The sequence below is a fragment of the Amphibalanus amphitrite genome, unplaced genomic scaffold (genome assembly GCF_019059575.1).
Source record: "Amphibalanus amphitrite isolate SeventyFive unplaced genomic scaffold, NRLGWU_Aamphi_draft 000504F_arrow, whole genome shotgun sequence".
Lineage (NCBI taxonomy): Eukaryota > Metazoa > Arthropoda > Thecostraca > Balanomorpha > Balanidae > Amphibalanus > Amphibalanus amphitrite.
Window position 1 is genome coordinate 280,491 of NW_024881998.1, and position 18,674 is coordinate 299,164.

Here is an 18,674-nt window from a genome sequence, read left to right on the forward strand (position 1 = left end):
CCTCCCTCCCTCCTCGTGCTGGCCATCCTCCGCTCCCTCTATTCGAGCCCCAAATCAAGCTAATAGGTGGGCCCTATTACTGATTAGGGTGTCTCATACCGTACGCTCCCCAGATCTGTTGTCCAGTATTGGCTGTTGATGGCCGTCTGCACCCAAATCGCGTTATCGTTCATATCATGATCGATAACAAGACGCCAAACTCGCCAACGGAGCAGAATGTACGCGGTTATATAGGGATCCTGATTGTTTGCAATGCACACGACGTTCGGCATGAACAGTGTTTTGTGCGCAGTTCCATAGCCTGCCGTGTCCGTCTGTCTGCTGTTTGCACTTCCCTTCGGCCCGCCGACGCGGCGAGTAGTGTTATGAGTTACGCCAGGTCCCCCTTTTCTAGCGTCCGCACACACTGACGAACACTTCCCTTCCCCATGTCGCCGAACCCCCCTCTCTCCCCACTCTCTCTCTTTCCTCTCCCTCCCTCTCTCTCTCTCTCTCTCTCTCTCTCCTCTCCCTCTCCCTCACTTTCCTCCCCGTCCGACGTCCGACTACGGGACGGACGGGCCCGTCCCACGGTCCCTCTCTTGTTTGTCGGTTTTCTGGGGGTGTAGCTTTATTACCGCAACGGCCGTCCAGAACCAATAAACAGGGTCGCCAGGTGTCCTTATGGTGTGTTATTCCTCAGCGACGGCAAAGTCCAAGTCGGCGCGGAGCCAAGCGTCTAAAGTGGACGCGGAGCCAAGCGTCTATGTGCGCCTGTTCGGCGATGGCCGCGCTGAGCGGCCGCAGTTCTATGCACACAGCATTGGTTAATGGTTTGCCCATCTCCTTATTCGCTACCGCTTATAATTGCCATTGTTCCATAAATTTTTAATGGCTCAACATGGTTCAGGCATGTGGAATTGCCTCCCCGATACGGTTCAGGCGTACCGGGCGCATAAATGAGCCCACATGGTTCACGCATGTGTGGCTTGGTGCTGCGTCGATATTGTTCACGCATACCTGACGAACAGCGAGTTTGTAATGATCAAACATGGTTCAGGCATGTTGAATTGCCTCTCCGATACGGTTCAAGCGTAACTGGCGCATAAATGAGCCCACATGGTTCACGCATTTGTGGATTGGTGCTGCTTCGATATGGTTCACGCATACCTGACGAACAGCGAGTTTTGTAATGGGTCAACATGGTTCAGGCATGTTGAAGTGTCTCACCGATACGGTGCAGGTGAGTTCAGGCGTACCGGGCGCATAAATGAGCCCACATGGTTCACGCATGTGTGGCCTGGTGCTGCGTCGTTATGGTTCACGCATACCTGACGAACAGCGAGTTTTTAATGGATCAACATGGTTCAGGCATGTTGAATTGCCTCCCCGATACGGTACAGGCGTAATTGGCGCATAAATGAGCCGACATGGTGCACGCATGTGTGGCTTGGTGCTGCGTCGATACGTCGATATGGTTCAGATATACCTGGCAAACAGCGAGTTTTACTGGGTCAACATGATTCAGGCATGTTGAATTGCCGCACCAATGCGTGTCAGAATACCGGACGCGTAGATGAGCCCAGATGGTTCAGGCATGTGTGTCTTGGAGCCGCGTCGATATGGTTCATGCATACTGTACGAACATCTAATTTAACTGTCAATATGGTTCATGCATGTTGAATCGCCTCACCGATACGGGTCAGCGAACCGGGCGCGTAATCCAGCCGCCCACATGATTCAGGCATTTTTGGCTGAGGGCCGCGTAGATATGATTCAGGCATCACGACGAACAATGCATTTAACAGTCAACATGATTCATGCATGTTGAATTGCCGCACCGCTACTGGTCAGGCGTACCGAGCGCCTAAATGAGCCCACATGGTTCAGGCATGTGTGGCTGGGGCCGCGTCGATATGGTTCAGGCATATTTGACGAACAACGAATTTAGCTGTGTCAACATGATTCATGCATGTTGCATTGCCGCGCCGATACGTGTCAGAATACCGGGCACATAGATGAGCCCACATGATTCAGGCATGAGCTGCGTCGATATGGTTTAGACGTACCTGACGCACAACGGATTTAACTGTGGCAACATGATTCATGCATGTTGAATCGCCGCACCGATGCGTGTTAGAATACCGGGCGCATAATTTGGCCCGCATGATTCAGGCATGTTTGGGTGGGAGCTGCGTCGATATGGTTTAGACGTACATACCTGACGCACGACGGATTTAACTGTCAACATGATTCATGCATGTTGAATCGCCTCATCGATACGGGTCAAAGAACCGGCGTATGTGAGCCCACATGGTTCAAGCGTGTGTGGCTGGGAGCCACGTAGATATGGTTCAGGCATGCCTGACGAACAACGAATTTAGCTGTGTCAACATGATCATGCATGCTGAATTTCCGTACCGATACGGATCAGAGAACCGGTGTAGGGAAGCCCACATGATTCGGGCGTGTGTGGCTGGGAGCCGCGTAGATATAGTTCAGGCATACTTGACGAATAACGAATTTAGCTGTGTCAACATGATTCATGCACGTTGCATTGCCGCGCCGATACGTGTCAGAATATCGGGCACATAGATGAGCCCACATGATTCAGGCATGTGTGGCTGGTAGCCGCGTCGATGTGGCCTCACGCTGATATGTTTCAGGCATACCGGTTGCATGAATGAGCCCACGTAATTCAAGCGCGTGTGTCTTGTAGCCGCGTCGGTACGGTTCAGGCATACCTGACGAATAGCGAATTCTAACTGGGTGAACATGATTCATGCATATTTGGCCAATCGATTCTTCACGCCGATAAGGTTCAGGCATACCGGGGTACGGTTCAGGCATACCTGACGAGCAGCAAGTGTAACTGGGTCAAAACTGGGTCGTGCATGTTTGATAGATCAATTTCTTACGCCGATATGGGTCAGGAAGACTGGGCGCACAAATGAGCTCACGTGATTCGGGCGCGTGTGGCTTGTAAGCCGTGTCGGTACGGTTCAGTCATATCCGACGAACAGTGATGGAACTGGGTCAACATGGTTCATGCATGATCAATCGCTTCCTCACGCCGATATGGGTCAGGCATTCCGGGCGCTTAGATGGGCGCTGCGTCCATTGCCCTCCCTGACTGCGTGAGGGGTTATCCTGTGCAAATAGCTCCCGACCGACTGCTGGAGTCGTGGGTCCCTCCCCAGTGTTATCGGACTGAAAGGTCAACCACTTGGCCCCACAGAGGTGACCCCTGCGTCCCTCCCGCGCCTTCCCCTCCCCCTCGTGAACTGGGGGTGGTTTTACACGCCGCGACGCCCGGCGGCGGTGTCCCGACGTGACGTAACGGCTCTATTACTGCTGACGGCCGAGTGTTGGCCGCCCGACCGGTGGGCGCGCGCAGCGGAATGGGTGGGGGAGCCCCGTCCGCGGAAGTACAGCTGGCACTCCCCGGCGGCCATCACGGCGACAATGCTTTGATGTGTGCATTTGTTCTGGTGACGTCACCCGGCACCCAACGAATAGCGTCATTGGCTCCATCTTAGTCAGGCGGGGCGCCGCGTCGATATGGTTTAGGCATACCTGACGAACAGCGAATTTAACTGACAACATGATTCATGCATGTTGAATCGCCGCATCGGTACGGTTCAGGCGTACCGGGCGCATAGATGAGCCCACATGGTTCAGGCATTTGTGACTTGGCGCTGCGTCGATTTGGTTCAGGCATATCTGACGAACAGCGACTTTTACTCTGTCAACATGAATCAGGCATGTTGCAATGCCGCACCGATACGGTGCAGGCGTACCCGGCGCATAAATGAGCCACATGGTTCAGGCATGTGTGGCTTGGCGCTGCGTCGATATGGTTCAGGCATACCTGACGAACAGCGAGTTTTACTGTGTCAACATGATTCATGCGTGTTGAATTGCCGCACCGATACGGTGCAGGCGTACCCGGCGCAAAGATGAGCCCACATCGTTCAGGCATGTGTGGCGTGGCGCTGCGTCGATATGGTTCAGGCATATCTGACGAACAGCGAGTTTTACTGTGTCAACATGATTCATGCATGTTGCATTGCCGCACCGATGCGGTGCAGGATACCCGGCGCATAAATGAGCCCACATGGTTCAAGCATAGCATGTGTGGCTTGGCGCTGCATCGATATGGTTCAGGCATATCTGACGAACAGCGAGTTTGACAGTGTCAACATGATTCATGCATGTTGAATTGCCGCACCGATACGGTGCAGGCGTACCCGGCGCATAAATGAGCCCACATGGTTCAGGCATGTGTGGCTTGGCGCTGCGTCGATATGGTTCAGGCATATCTGACAAACAGCGAGTTTTACTGTGTCAACATGATTCATGCATGTTGCATTGCCGCACCGATACGGTGCAGTCGTACCCGGCGCATGAATGAGCCCACATTGTTCAGGCATGTGTGGCTTAGCGCTGCGTCGATATGGTTCAGGCATATCTGGCGAACAGCGAGTTTTAATGTGTCAACATGATTCATGCATGTTGCATTGCCGCACCGATACGGTGCAGGCGTACCCGGCGCATAATGAGCCCACATGGTTCAGGCATGTGTGGCTTGGCGCTGCATCGATATGGTTCCGGCATATCTGACGAACAGCGAGTTTTACAGTGACAACATGATTCATGCATGTTGAATTACCGCACCGATACGCTGCAGGCGTACCCGGCGCATAATGAGCCCACATGGTTCAGGCATGTGTGGTTTGGCGCTGCGTCGATATGGTTCAGGCATATCTGACGAACAGCGAGTTTTACTGTGTCAACATGATTCATGCATGTTGCATTGCCGCACCGATACGGTGCAGTCGTACCCGACGCATAAATGAGCCCACATGGTTCAGGCATGTGTGACTTGGCGCTGCGTTGATATGGTTCAGGCATATCTGACGAGCAGCGACTTTTACTCTGTCAACATGAATCAGGCATGTTGCATTGCCGCACCGATACGGTGCAGGCGTACACGGCGCATAAATGAGCCCACATGGTTCAGGCATGTGTGGCTTGGCGCTGCGTCGATATGGTTCAGGCATATCTGACGAACAGCGAGTGTTACTGTGTCAACATGATTCATGCATGTTGAATTTCCGCACCGATACGGTGCAGTCGTACCTGGCGCATAAATGAGCCCACATTGTTCACGCATGTGTGGCTTGAAGCTGCGTCGATATGGTTCAGGCATCTCTGACGAACAGCGAGTTTTACTCTGTCAACATGAATCAGGCATGTTGCATTGCCGCACCGATACGGTGCAAGCGTACCCGGCGCATAAATGAGCCCACATAGTTCAGGCATGTGTGGCTTGGCACTGCGTCGATATGGTTCAGGCATATCTGACGTACAGCGAGTTTTACTGCGATATGGGTCAGGCAAACCGGTCGCCAAAGAGCCCGTGTACCTGACGAACAGTGAATTTAACTTGGGTCTACATGGTTCATGCATGTTGGTTGTTGCTGCTCTGCACCGGTATGGGTCGGCATACCAGGCGCATTAATGAGCCCACACGATTCAGCCACGTGTATAAGCAGCGTCGGTACGGTTCTGTCGTACCTGACGAACAGCGAATTTAACTGGGTCAACATGGTTCAGACATGTTGGTTCTCCGCTCTGTGTTACTGTGACATGGACGACGAGCCGGTATATACATTCATACCCAGATGGAGCGGGTGGTATTGTATCAGTTATTCACTATCAATGACTCTGAACACACACATCTGCCAGGTGCGTCTCTGCACAACGGTCTATCCCACTGGTATTGATTCGTTGACAGCATCAGCATAATCCATTCGCTTGACTTTCCGGCGAGTCAACCATGCAGGCAGCTGGCTCCTTATATGACTAGTATCGCTAGCACGCTAGCCTGACTTACCGGCCATGTGCGTCTCCCTTGATCCCCCTCTGCTGATCGCCAGGTACTCGTCGCTCCACAAACCTGTCTCCCGGCCTTGTCTACTTTTCCTGCTCGCTCGTTTCACAGCGCTTAGCTCGACGCTCGATTCCCACTCTCTCGCTTTGTCCGTCACCTCTGCGACCGCACGATCGTTTTCCACAGCCTGTCGCTTCGTTTCCACCCTTCCGCACTGTCCGCCGCCTATGAGCGCGCGCCTTGGACTGCCTGACCTGTTTTGCGGCCTGTGTACTGTGCGTGTCTTATCTTGCCTCGGCCGAAGCCCGGTCCCCTCCCCCTGGACCCGGGTCGTCAACCGCGCCACGACTCGGGTCTCCTCCCACCCCTCTGCCCCTCCCTCCCTCCTCGTGCTGGCCATCCTCCGCTCCCTCTATTCGAGCCCCAAATCAAGCTATTAGTCGCAGCATCTATTCACACCTTCCCCTGGCCTTCCAACCCGCCAGGCTTTGATGGGTCCGGTACTCGGCGGCGCCTGTGACGAGTGACGCGTCACGGCCGTCACCGGTGCGTCACGGCTTGTCACCGCCACCGGATCTGCCAAGAGCCCTCGGCGCCGCCGGCAGCTCCGGTCACGTGACGGCCGCACCCTCCTCACCTCACGGTCACGTGACCGGCTCGGCGCGACAATCGGCGAATTGTCGCCCATTGTTTGAGCTGAGGCGGCGGCGGCGGCGGCGCTTTGCATCTGAATGCGCCGCGCCGCCGGCCGAAGCGGCGCGCTTTGTTCGCTCGGCGCGACGGCGGCGGAACTGCGGCGTTATATAGTCGGTCCGGGATATACGCCGTTCGTTAATAGGGAGTTTTCACGGCTATTGGTCGCTCTCGATCCCTCGCCCCACCCCGTTTTCCGCTCTCCAGCTATCGGCTCCATTAAATCAGCGCGCCACTGAGTGGAACGGGCTGCATAGATGCAGAGCGATCTGTGTTTGAGGTGTTATGACGCTTTAATGTGAAATGTGTCGCAGTTGACGGCGAACGCTTCACTGAATCACTCTTTATTCAGGGACATCCCCAGCCGGCCGGCTTTGTCTTATCAAAGGCGGCTAAATTGTGTATCTTTTTATGCAACGTAATATTATGTTTTAAGACCACTTGGTCCTAAAATACTAAACACAAAGCGTCACTCGTTTTGAAAGATATGAAAGATCATGAAAGACTTGCATTTTTCGGCTCGCAAGGCCCAGAAACCTGGCAGATGAATTCCGTGCCGCAAGTATCCAACCGCGAGAACCACCTCTCGGCTATGCTGTGCCGGGGTCAACCGTACGGTGATGCTTTCAGGTGACCGACAGGGGCACGGTCACCTGTCTGGATTTAGGAACTGCGCCTGCTCAGCTCTGTGTGCAGATGTGGCCATTATACACGGCATCTGCCTCGGAATAACGGTCGAGTGTCCTGCGCGACTGATCTGCGAGCAGAGTCAGTGCATTATGGATACTGCAGAGGACCTTGGCGGTTGACGCACAAGTGCGCAGTGATGGTGTTCCGATGTCAACCAGTCTGAAGCCCCATGTGAGTTCATGGACGATTTTACTTTTTCAACGCACCTCTGTCGCTATGGAACTGTTCAATGCGATTCTGCTACAAGACGCGCGGTTTTGTAATCCTTTGATTGGTCGTTTCGAAATACGATGCACTCAAAGGCTGAGGTGTAAAAGTTCCAGTTCCTCTTGACCCGTGCGCCTCTTCCAAACGCAATTTCGCGGTGCAAATTGGCCTGGTGGCGCAACGGCCATCCGGCTGTCGGCCTCATCTCTCTTCCCTCTCGACTCTCTCTCCGGCTGGGACGTTGAACCTGTTGTGGACGGAGCTGTCACCGAGTGCCGACCGGGGGGGGGGGGCCTTCTCTTCGCAGCGTCACAAACAGGCTATACCGTCTCCGCCCACCGCTCACCACACCTAAGGACGTGACGATTGAGGAACGGGCGGACACACGCAGCGTTGATTACGACGTTGCTCTCTCGCCGAGTGCGTTGTTGATTGTCCTTTCCCCACCCCTCTCACCAAACGAGTGTGCAACAGTCACCGGCGGGGTGAGCGGTGAACAACCGTGGTGACACAGCACTCGGTGACGATTGGTCGTCGGGCCTCTCGCTCCCTCGGCGCGTCTTACGTCAGAGGTCGCCAGAGGTCGTCAGAGGTCAACCCGGACGGCCAGAGGTCACGCCGCCGGAACACAGCTGGCGGCGGCTGACAGCAGTTCGACGCTAGAAATGGAGACTGATGATGGTGACAATAGACGATCGCTGCGAGCGCGTGTCTGAGTCACCCCTCCCAATGAAGGGTGGTGGGAGGAGCGGCTGAGGTGCCTTCTGTCGCTACTGTTGGACCTAACCGGCCTTGACTTTGGCATTGTCCAGTGGCGAGCTTCACTAGGCTTTAAATGTTGTTCTGCTGGGCTGGGGTTTGAGCGGTGTGTGCTTTTTTGTTGTATCGGACGCGTGAGGATGGTCCGTCCTGTTCGCAATGAGGCAGAGAGCAGATGACTAGCCTCACTTCCATTACTGCACATTGCACATCATAAGTTCGAGATAGCCTCACTCGTTTATCGACTAAAGCCGCCGATGGCAGTTGAACATTTAGCACAGTTTGACCGCACGGCATCTCGACAATCTCTCCGAGTGGGGTGTGTTTACCGGCTCTGCAGTGTTGCAGAGTTCCTTCTCAGAACCGTGCTAGCCGCAGTTTTCGGTCTTGTAATCCTCGATAGTCGTCCTATCTGTCCCAGGCGGTGTTGGGCCTATGTTTGTCTCTCCGCGAACGATGGTTCTCCGCGGGGACCGTGATATCTCCGCCAAGACCGTGGTATCACCGGCGCTCTCTGTGCTGTCGGTCTGAGGTTCTCAGGAGACGACATGACGAGCCGTGTCGGGTTGTGTCACCTCCCTGAGCTAAGAATCAGGGAGGGGCGGGGACAAGTCCCATGAGGGACAAATTTGTACCCTCCCCTATCACCCTTCGGTAGCTATGTATGTGAGCCTTGTTTCCCTCTGGGTAACGGCATCAGCAAGATTCTGTCAGATAGGTGTCAGCACGTGTCGCCTCGTCTCCTTAGAAGTACCCTCAGGGGAAGCAGTTCCTCTCCTCCCTGGCGTGCCTTCACTCGCTGTTCGGCCCGCTCCTCCTGACCGGCTGCCGCCGGCCCGGAGCTGCCGTAAAGCCAGATGGTCCCCTCGGGCCGGTGTTGTGCCTTGCAACCCACCGCCGCTGATATCCTGGGGCCGTACTCAGTACCTATGGTAGTAACTGCCAACTGGTGAGGCTATGTCAGCGCCACCCACTACTGATGGTCCGGGATCGTGTCTTGTTCGGTTGGGAGGTATTTCGGCCGGTAGACTCTCCTGCCAACTAGCCATAATTTTTTCATACGCCATTGATCCCCTTCCCGCGGGATGTTTTGCTCGACTCTATAAAACCACGACCACACCTTCAGCTATCAGCAGCAGGCATTCCCTCCTCGACCCCAGGCGCTGAGACCCTGCACGGCACCCTGGCACATAACGGGAGCCAACATCCCAGCGTGCCCGGCGGAGATGCAGTGCGATACTCGTCAGGAGCGATATGCGCCGCCTGCCTCACCCCCCCCCCCCCCCCCCCGGGTGGCCTGCACGGTCTCTGCAATTTCAGCTCGGCACCGGGCCCGCTCTATCGCCCGGGTCTCTCTGATCCGACACACGGTGTAAACCGGCCGTCTGACCTCTGTACTATGGCCCGTCACGCACGCAGGCTCTGCGGCCGTATCAAATGTCCCGTATGCGTGAGCGGCGCGCGACTGACCGGCGCCGCGGCTCGGCGCTAACCGGCCGGCTCTCACTAATGTGAGCGTCAAACTATGCGTCGGACGGCTGCTGAGTGCCACTGAGCCGTCTCATGAATAGTCAGGGGCGCCCACGCCTGGTTGAGATCTGCGCGGACACGCGGGCGGTGGCCGAAAGGGTCGCTAAATATACTCTGGCGAACGGGGAGTCTAACACTGCAGAGCGAATGTAGTTTTTGGGTGGATGGGCGGTGGACTTCGCTGCGTCCAAGCGGCCGTTTGGGCCCGGGTCGCTCTCCTTCCCGGTCGCGTGTCACCGCTGAGGACGTTGGCGATCCGGAGACGTTACTGCTGGCGGCGGTAACGACCTCCGTAACGGCTGTAACGCCTCCGCGGACTGTCGGGGGTCCCATCGGGGTCGTCTCACCCGCGTGGGTCGTGAGGTGCTAATGATATGGACATGACAACAGGTCGCTGGGCCCTTCACATCGGCGACTAACCGACGAAATGAGTCGTTTTTGGCGGCGCTGGCCGGTGGTGAATTTCAAACGTCATGCCTCGTGGGCTGTGTGACATCTGTGAAACATGTTAGCTACATCGTTTTTCCTTATTAATTGATTTCATATGGGTAAGTGGTTTTCTTTCTTTTTCTTTGCCAGTTCATTGATTGTTTAACGTCTCTCGGGAGTGCCACCTCTGTTTGATCTTACCCCCAGCGGCCGTCAGTATGCACGCCGCGCTGAAGAGTGTGTTCGGCAGCAATCCCGTTCCTCCACCGTGTTTTCGACCCTGTGCAGCGTCACCGGCGCGGTTCCGTGCGGCGCCTGTGACCGGCCGGTGTAGGTGGACCAGCGGCGTCACGACCCGTCACACGGCGCCGTGGCGGTCCGTCACGCTCGTGCCGTGCGGTATCGGTCGCCGCTGACCGCCGCCTGCGGGCGATGGCTTCACCGCTTAGCTCGTGTGTGTTGTCGGGCTGTGATACACCACCACGCCACACGGTTCTCACTATTTTCCCAGTAGTTATTCGGCTTTTACCGTCTCACCGCGGATCGTAAATCGTCCGTGTAAGGAGTTTGTTGACGATGCTTATTCATCGTGTGTTGTAGATTCGCTGAGGATATCTGACGGACATCTGGTTTATCGTCCGCAGTAAATTCCCGACAGTTCGTGTGCGGCTGTTTGGCAACGTCCTAACAAGCCGCGTATTGTGCGCCTCGGAGCCCTCCATCACATTCCTGTGGCGGCCCGAGTCGCCGTCCGGGCGCCGCCGACGCACTCGGCTCCGTCCAACAATAGTGTTTGTGACGGTACCGCCAGGCGCGTGACACTGGCAGCCGATGCGCGCGGTGCGGTCACCGCATTGCCTTCACCCGGCGCCGGCAGCCACGCCCGCAGACGTGACCTGCCTTCTGAACGGAGCGGCCGGCGCGGCGGGGCACCTCTGGACTCGGGCGCCGCCCCCGCCCCCGCTGGAGCTGTGTGGGCGGCCGCACTTCAGGAGCGGGGAGAGCGACCAAAGAGAATCTTGGGGCGTACGCAGCTCAGGGCTGCCAGTTGCCACCAGCGCTAGGTCCTGTGCCTTTCCTGGCGCTCTGCAGACGTCGATTACTGTCTCCTTCCAGCCGCCTTTGTCGATGGCGTGACCTGACCTGAAAGGTGAGATGCGGTCCCCTCACGATCACAGGAAGCGCCTGAAGACACCGGCACAATGCGGATAGAGACACACACATAGTGCTGCCACTGTGGAGACAGATGCGCCGATTCCTGCCATTGTGGGAGCAGACCCACCGATTTCTACCATTGTGGTCGGTGGGTGAGGGCGACTCCGTCTGCCCCGAGCCCGACGGTTGCATCCTCCGGCCGCCTGCTCCGTCATGCCGTGTATATTGGATCTGGGGCGGGCGCCGGCTGCGGCGGAAATTGACCGCCGGCGCCGGTCAGAGAGAGAATGCGGCTCGGCCGGTCGTGCGCCGCCTGATTACCCGGCTGTCTGTCTCGGTGCTGTGAATTACAGACCTCTGTAATGCAACATACAGCACCGTGAACGCATGCAGAGCGCAGTATTGCTCGCGTGCGCACTGCAGTGCGTAGCAGTTGCCCAACCCACAATTCTTTTTGTTTGGCTGAGATTATGCAGTGCACGGTTTGTTTTTCCGCTGGATTTTTACGTTTGCTTTCCGCCGATGATACGCTGTCCTATGCCGTCAAACCTGGCACGTCGGAGTCACTCGAGCCTCTCACAGGAGCCGTGCTCAGTCGGCGTGGAACCGGCGTTTAGCGCGACACGCTGGTCTGACGGCAGGCGTGACGGAGCGGGGCATTACGCCGTCACTCGACGGAAACCAGACGGGTTGTTGTGAGGAGTGACGCCGCAGTCGGAATGGGACGTGTGCTGTGTGGAGAGTGCTGACTTCCGGCCTGTTTGTGACCTGTGGAGCCGATAAGAAATGGTTATCGAAATGAGTTGCTTGACTAATGTAAACAAATGCGAACTTTTGAGCCTACGAAGTGCGAACTTTTTAGGTCTAAGAGTATTCTGCATCACTAATTATTTCAATTTTTCAACTCTGTTATAGACGAATAACCATTCGCAGCGGGCAGCCCACATCATAATCCGTATACTGCTCTCCTGAACCTACACCATAATTTCCGACATTATCTGTCCGTGGTGATGTGTGCTCTCCACTGACCCACCCCCTCTCTTCTCTGTCCGACAGTCGTGCGCCTCTTACATCCACGTGTCGGCGGCGCCGCCCGCCCGGCCGCGACCGCGCCGCTCCGCCCTAGAGGACATCGACGATCACGCGGCGCTGATCGGCCTACAGGCGCTGACTCTGAACCTCGCCTCGGCCAACCGACTCTCTGAGGAGCCCGAGCCCCGCAAGAAGTGTCTGAAGCCTCTCAGCATCTCCACGGCGCGCAAGACGCCCGAGAAACACGTCTCGATTAGGTGAGAGCGCTGGAGAGGTGGGGGAAGGGGGACGGGTCGTGGCTGTGCTGTTGCCGCACCCTGACTGCTAGGCGTTTGTTCGAGACGGCTCCGGCCCGGTCATGCCCATGAGCATTGTTCTCAGACGCGGGGACTGAAGAAAGGTGGGTTGGCGAATGGTTCCGTCCGGGGAGGGGTCACGGCGGGGAGGGGAACTCTGGGAAATCGGCCGGACACTGCGGCAGGAAACGGGCCGACTTGGTCACGGGCACGATTGTCGAGTCAGCCGAGTCAGCAGTGGTGGTACGGACCGGCCCCGTTACCGTGCCGGGGAGAGCCGCCTCGCACTCAGACCTAGTCAGTCGGTGGGTCGGTCACTGGTGATTAAACTTTCACTCGCCTCACCGGGTCGCCGGTGGTGGTGATTGAATTAGTGAAGCGTTTGTTTAGCACGCTTCTATTCATGACGTGGTCCGGTCATTCTCCCCGTCATCAGCGCGGTTTTCTATTATATTGTCACCCTCACTTATTGACTTTATTTGACGCTGAGGTGCCTGTCATGCCCCACCACCTGTGACCTGACTCGCCCATTCGTCTCAAGCCTCAACCCCGTCACTCTGCACCACCATACCGTGACCTGACCTGACCCTTGTGTCGCCGTTTCAGCCCTCAGTCGGCCACGCCCCGGAGCGCAGTCTCGTCGTCCCCTCGCAGCCGTCCGTCGCCGTCCCGCAGCGAGTCGTCGGGCTTCCATAGCCTGCCCAGCCCGGACGGGCTCAGCTCGTGCTCGGAGGGCTCCTCGGGCTGCTGCGGCCAGCGCGGCCGCCTCTTCACCAATCACAGCAACATGGAGGTCAAGCCCAGGTCAGTAGAGGGGTCACAGAGACTTGGAGGTCAAACCCAGGTCAGTGGAAGGTTCAGGGGAGGTCAAGCCCAGATCAGCAGAGGTCACAGAGACCTGGAGGTTAAACCCAGGTCAGTAGAGGGGTCACGGGAGGTCACAGAAACACTGAGGTCAAGCCCAGGTCAGTTGAATTCACAATGACATGGATGGCAAGCCCAGGTCAGTCTAAGTCACGGGAGTTTACTATGGTAGTAACTGGCAAACCCAGGTCAGTTGAGTTCACGTTTTGTGAAGAGTGACGGTGATATTTAGGTCAGGCCTACCGGGAATGCCACAGCTTTCTTCAGCAGGCAAATCACGTCTAGCTCAGTCGCGGCCACTGGAACTATTTTTTAAACTGCTGGACCCGCTAGCGCTGTGTGTGGGACCGTCGGCTGCAGGGAGGGTCCCACCGTAGGGTGAGATGATGTGGTACGATACGTCAGTAGGCCGCGGCGGACGTCCAATCCTTTCCCGCGAGTACCGGATGTGTTACTTCTCACGCCAGGAGCGAACCGTGGGGACACGGGCCGTGAGATCTCACCCTTTGTTACGGGTGGTGGGCTCGCTGCTAGTGGTCGCCGTGGTGACATGTGGTGGCTTCCGAACGGCTGCACCGCGGCGACCGAACTGCAGTGATCGGCCCATCCCTTGGCGCAAATCCCACCGGTCGGAACGCGGACTGACATCTGCTGGTGCGAGATCTTGGCCGCTAACCAATAACTCCGCCTATAAGCAGTAATAACTCACTCGGTGAGCACTGAGCAGTGAGCAGTGTATCTCTGATCAACAGTAACTCGGCCAGTGAGCACAGAGTGGTTATCTCAGAATCAGCAGTAACTCGGCCGGTGTGAGCACTGGGCAGTAACTCAGTCCGACTCCGCTGGGGTCTGACCGATGGATTCTCCCGTGAGCCGCCTAGTGGACGTTTACTGCCAGCCCGGTGTGTGCAGCCGGGCGGCGGCCGCAGCGCTGCAGAATACCAATAATCCCTGGGTGTGTGTGTGTGACCCGGGGTCGGTGGACCGGGCCTGGACCGACGCTCCACGCTGGCTGATCGGTGCCCGGCCACCCGCTGACACCGCTAAATGTACTGGCACGCGCCCCACGCCCACTGGACTCCCATTGTCGATCAATCAGGAAGCGCAGCGGCCGGGCGATCACCTCACGTACCGAGCTGCGGCCGTCACGCTGCTCCTGGGATCGGCTGAGCTGTCTGACCAATACTGTCTCTCAGTGTCCGTCTTTCCAATAGGAAAGTTAGTCGTATCCGGGCAGCTGTGTTGACTGCAGGGCTCCTGTTATGTGCGTGCCCTCCTGTGGAGAACCAGTGGGTGGTGTGCGTGCCTCCCGTCTGGTACCGCTGGATGACTGAGGACTCCCGGGGAGGCACTGGGTGGTCACTAATGGAGACCACCGGTTTAGGGCAGCTCCCAATACTGCCCGCTGTTTTGTATTCAGGTGGGCGGCGGCCAGTGTGGCGATCGAGGAAAACGAAAGGCCTGTCTCAACGGTCGGTACGGTGTGGTCAACTAAATACCGGTGTTGTAATGTTCGTGAGGTGGTCCATTTAGCTATATGTATTCCCGGCGAACGTCGGATAGATGACGGTCCGAGATCTGTTCCTAGTTCGGTTTCTGTCGAATTTGACGAGTAATTACCGCGTATTTCGGCCAAGCGATTGCTGTCGGCATGCCAACATCTAGATGAGCCGCTCCATTATCACCCACTAAAATGACCGCCTGTTTTCGAACGCGACATTGATCAAGTCAGATGTTTTTAGATGGGTGTCATAACAGGCCTAAATTGCCTTTATTGCGCCATCCGCCGCCGTTTACGCATTCACAAGTCAACTGAAAGTGTGCCGCCGTTATTCACAAATAATGTTTGGCTCGGGGATTGGGACGACTCACTGATTCCTCCTGTGATCGCTGCAGCACATCTGTCCCGTCTATCACGCCGCTGTACCTGTGTCTATCAGGTCCGCCTGCCCCTTGTCCCAACCCCGTCCCTGGCTTATCTGCGATCAATCTCCAGTGGGATTGGAGACGATGATCGCCTGTGACCGATCACTTCCGACACTGATCCCATCACGTGGCTATATCCATTGGTGATTCTCTCTCTCTCTCTCTCTCTCCTCTCTCTCTCTCTCTCTCTCTCTCTCTCTCTCTCTCTCTCTCTCTCTCTCTCTCTCTCTCTCTCTCTCTCCTCTCTCTCTCTCTCTCTCTCTCTCTCTCTCTCTCTCTCTCTCTCTCTCTCTCTCTCTCTCTCTCTCTCTCTCTCTCTCTCTCTCTCTCTCTCTCAGCTCTCAGCTCTCAGCTCTCAGCTCTCAGCTCTCAGCTCTCAGCTCTCAGCTCTCAGCTCTCAGCTCTCAGCTCTCAGCTCTCAGCTCTCAGCTCTCAGCTCTCAGCTCTCAGCTCTCAGCTCTCAGCTCTCAGCTCTCAGCTCTCAGCTCTCAGCTCTCAGCTCTCAGCTCTCAGCTCTCAGCTCTCAGCTCTCAGCTCTCAGCTCAACAAAGCACTGAGACTCCTGGTCCAGTCCCGTTCAGACCGCAGCCTCTTGAGGTTAAACTGCGCCGCTCCTACCGCCGAGCACCATCCAGTGATGAGATCTCCCGGCCTTACCGGTGGCCGTATCACCTCAGCGATCGGGCTTACAGCGCGTCCCGCGGTGCTAACCACCCGTGGACAGTGTGGGAGCGGCCCTGGGTATCGGCACTACGATACTGGATGGCGTTGTGAGGGGCGTGGTGGGGGGGAGGGGGTGGAAGGGCCAAGGGGGAGGTGCGGACTGCGGAGTCTACTGAGAGGCGGGTTATTTCTAAAATAAAGCGGCATACCCTGGAACAGAACACGGAAAAAGTCAGAACCCGGGAATATCTAACGAAATCCAGCGACATTTCAGTTTGGATTCTGAAGGAGGTGAAAGCTAACGGTTCGGTCGCGATTTTGGAGGTCAGGGTGTACTTGATATTGACCTTGATGCGGCGGACCTGGTCGCCGTATCTCTGCGTCTTCCATTAGCTAATCTCGGCTAATTGCTGAGCTAGGGTCGTTGCCGGCTGCACTCGGCATTTCAATAAATCTCGCCGAGGTCTCAGCATGGTCAGTGGCGGAAGGAGATCTAACCAGATGAGGTCGTGGTGCTTCCCACTGCGCATTTGAGATGTGATATCGCAGTGTGCGCCGCGTCCCGCTATTTTTAATCGATTTTGTCCGTTGTGACCAGCCGAACAAGCATCCTGTAGTCTCCAAAAGTTGTGTGGAGCGTAGATGAAGAATAAGATGGTAGTTCATTTTCGGTCGAGCTCGGCTACTGATGTGAAAGCCTCGAACTGCCACGCTCCGCTCAGGTTAGATGACAAGCAGCGCCGTCATGTTAGTGCATATTTGCCTAACGGGTAGATGCAGCGTGCTATGTAGGGTCAGCTGCTGCCAGCTGACTGAGATGGCAGCTTTTGGCGGAGCTCCTGTTTTGTTGGCATAAATATTGTGTTTTTGACGCCGTCACCAGTGGTAATGCGTTCAGATTGTTCAGCTTTTTCTTCTTCACAAGCTGAACTGATTTATTGTTATCAAGACAGAGAATAGTGAGTGAATTAGTTGTCTGAAGATTTGCCGGACAGAAGAATAATAAGTGTTTTCTCGCAGATCTTTGGGTGCGAAATGCCCTGAATTCCTGTCCATTTTTGGTATTGGAACACGTGACGTAGTTGATGTGGATCTGTCGAGAAGCTAAGTTCCACTAGTCGTCGTCCACCTTCAACGATATGGCTGCCATTATTAATGAGCTTCTCTGCTACATTTTGAACAAAATCGACAGTGTCCCGCAAGATACGCTTGTGCAACTGATTGCAGAGAACTTCAGTGAGGAGGAAGTTGAGACAGCAAAGAGTCTTTTATGTTCCCACGTAGAGGAATCACTGAAAGCTGGCAACCGCCGAGGCCAGAACAAGAAGAAACTGAACATTCAAGACATTTACAAGATGGCATTGGAGTGTGATCGGGGAATGTTGCCCAAGTTTGTGGCCCTAGACTTGGCAAAACTCCCGCCTATTTCCATCGACTGTATTGACGTCAGTGCGTTAATGCGCAAACAGCAGGTGATGGAGGCTGAAATGTCGCAGATGAAAACTATGCTCGATGATGTCCTCAAAGTCAGCGTCGAAACATCAAGACGAGTGGAAACCGTGCTCGCCAACAATTCTGCCGACCAGAGAAGTAGCTCCGCACGAGAACAGCGGAGTCAACCGGTGCGGGAACCTTCCACCCGTCTGGATGGAAGCGCTTCAGTAGATGAGGCGCACAGATCTGGACACCCTTCGGAATCCACACTGCAGGAGCAGGCAGGACGGGGTCAACAGCGCGGGCCTGCAGCTGCTACGTATGCTGCGGTAGCTGCTGCGGCCGCCCCTACGACTGGGGGAGACGGGAACTGGTCTGTGGCGAATAGGGCCAAGAGAGGTAAGCCTCCAACAGCTTCAGCATCTGGCAAGCTCACTACCACTAAAAAGAGTGTAGTGGGCCTTCAAAAGTCGAGTGTGATCTCTGCCGTAAAATCAGTAAAGCGTGTATCTCTGTTTGTGTCCAGGCTTCCCCCTGGCACGGACGATAAAGCCGTGGAACTCTACGCTAAAGAGCAGACTGGTGCAGAGGAGGTTGTGGCTACCAAATTGCAGACGAGATACGAGTCGTATCAGTCATACCGTCTCGAGTTGACCAATCCAACGGTGGATGATGTATTGAACCCAGAAATATGGGCGGAGGGCCTGCTCATTCGGCGCTTCTTTAACAAGAAGTCCGATCCTGCCATGTCTGTAGCTCCGAGGACTCTGACCGAATGATCCGTAACGTGTTACTGTGGGGTATTCTGCTTCTGTTTTTATGCTCTGTGACATCCTTTTTAGCTATAAATTGTATGAGGATTAGCACATATAATTGTAGGTCATCGAAACGCAACGCCGGAGGGGTTAAATTGCTTTGTGACAACTCGGATATAGTTTTCCTACAGGAGCATTGGTTATTCCCCTCAGACCTCCCAAGTCTTAACGGCATCCATCCTGATTTTATGTCGTTAGGAATATCATCAATGGACGCAAATGATCGGATATTTCTAGGGCGTCCGTATGGTGGAGTAGCAGTCTTGTGGAGGAAATGCCTGGCAGACAGAGTAAAACCAATTACTT

The 18,674-nt window shown here is 55.6% G+C and overlaps 1 protein-coding gene across 2 annotated transcripts in view; it reads left to right on the top strand.

Moving 5' to 3' along the window:
• LOC122392858 (DIS3-like exonuclease 2) overlaps positions 1-18,674 on the top strand; it is a 61,724-nt gene that overhangs the window by 20,242 nt on the left and 22,808 nt on the right. For both annotated transcript variants that reach the window (XM_043388184.1, XM_043388185.1), the window contains exons 2-3: positions 12,395-12,627; positions 13,273-13,470. In XM_043388184.1, coding sequence (XP_043244119.1) covers positions 12,395-12,627; positions 13,273-13,470 — 431 coding nt within the window. The remainder of the gene's footprint in view (positions 1-12,394; positions 12,628-13,272; positions 13,471-18,674) is intronic.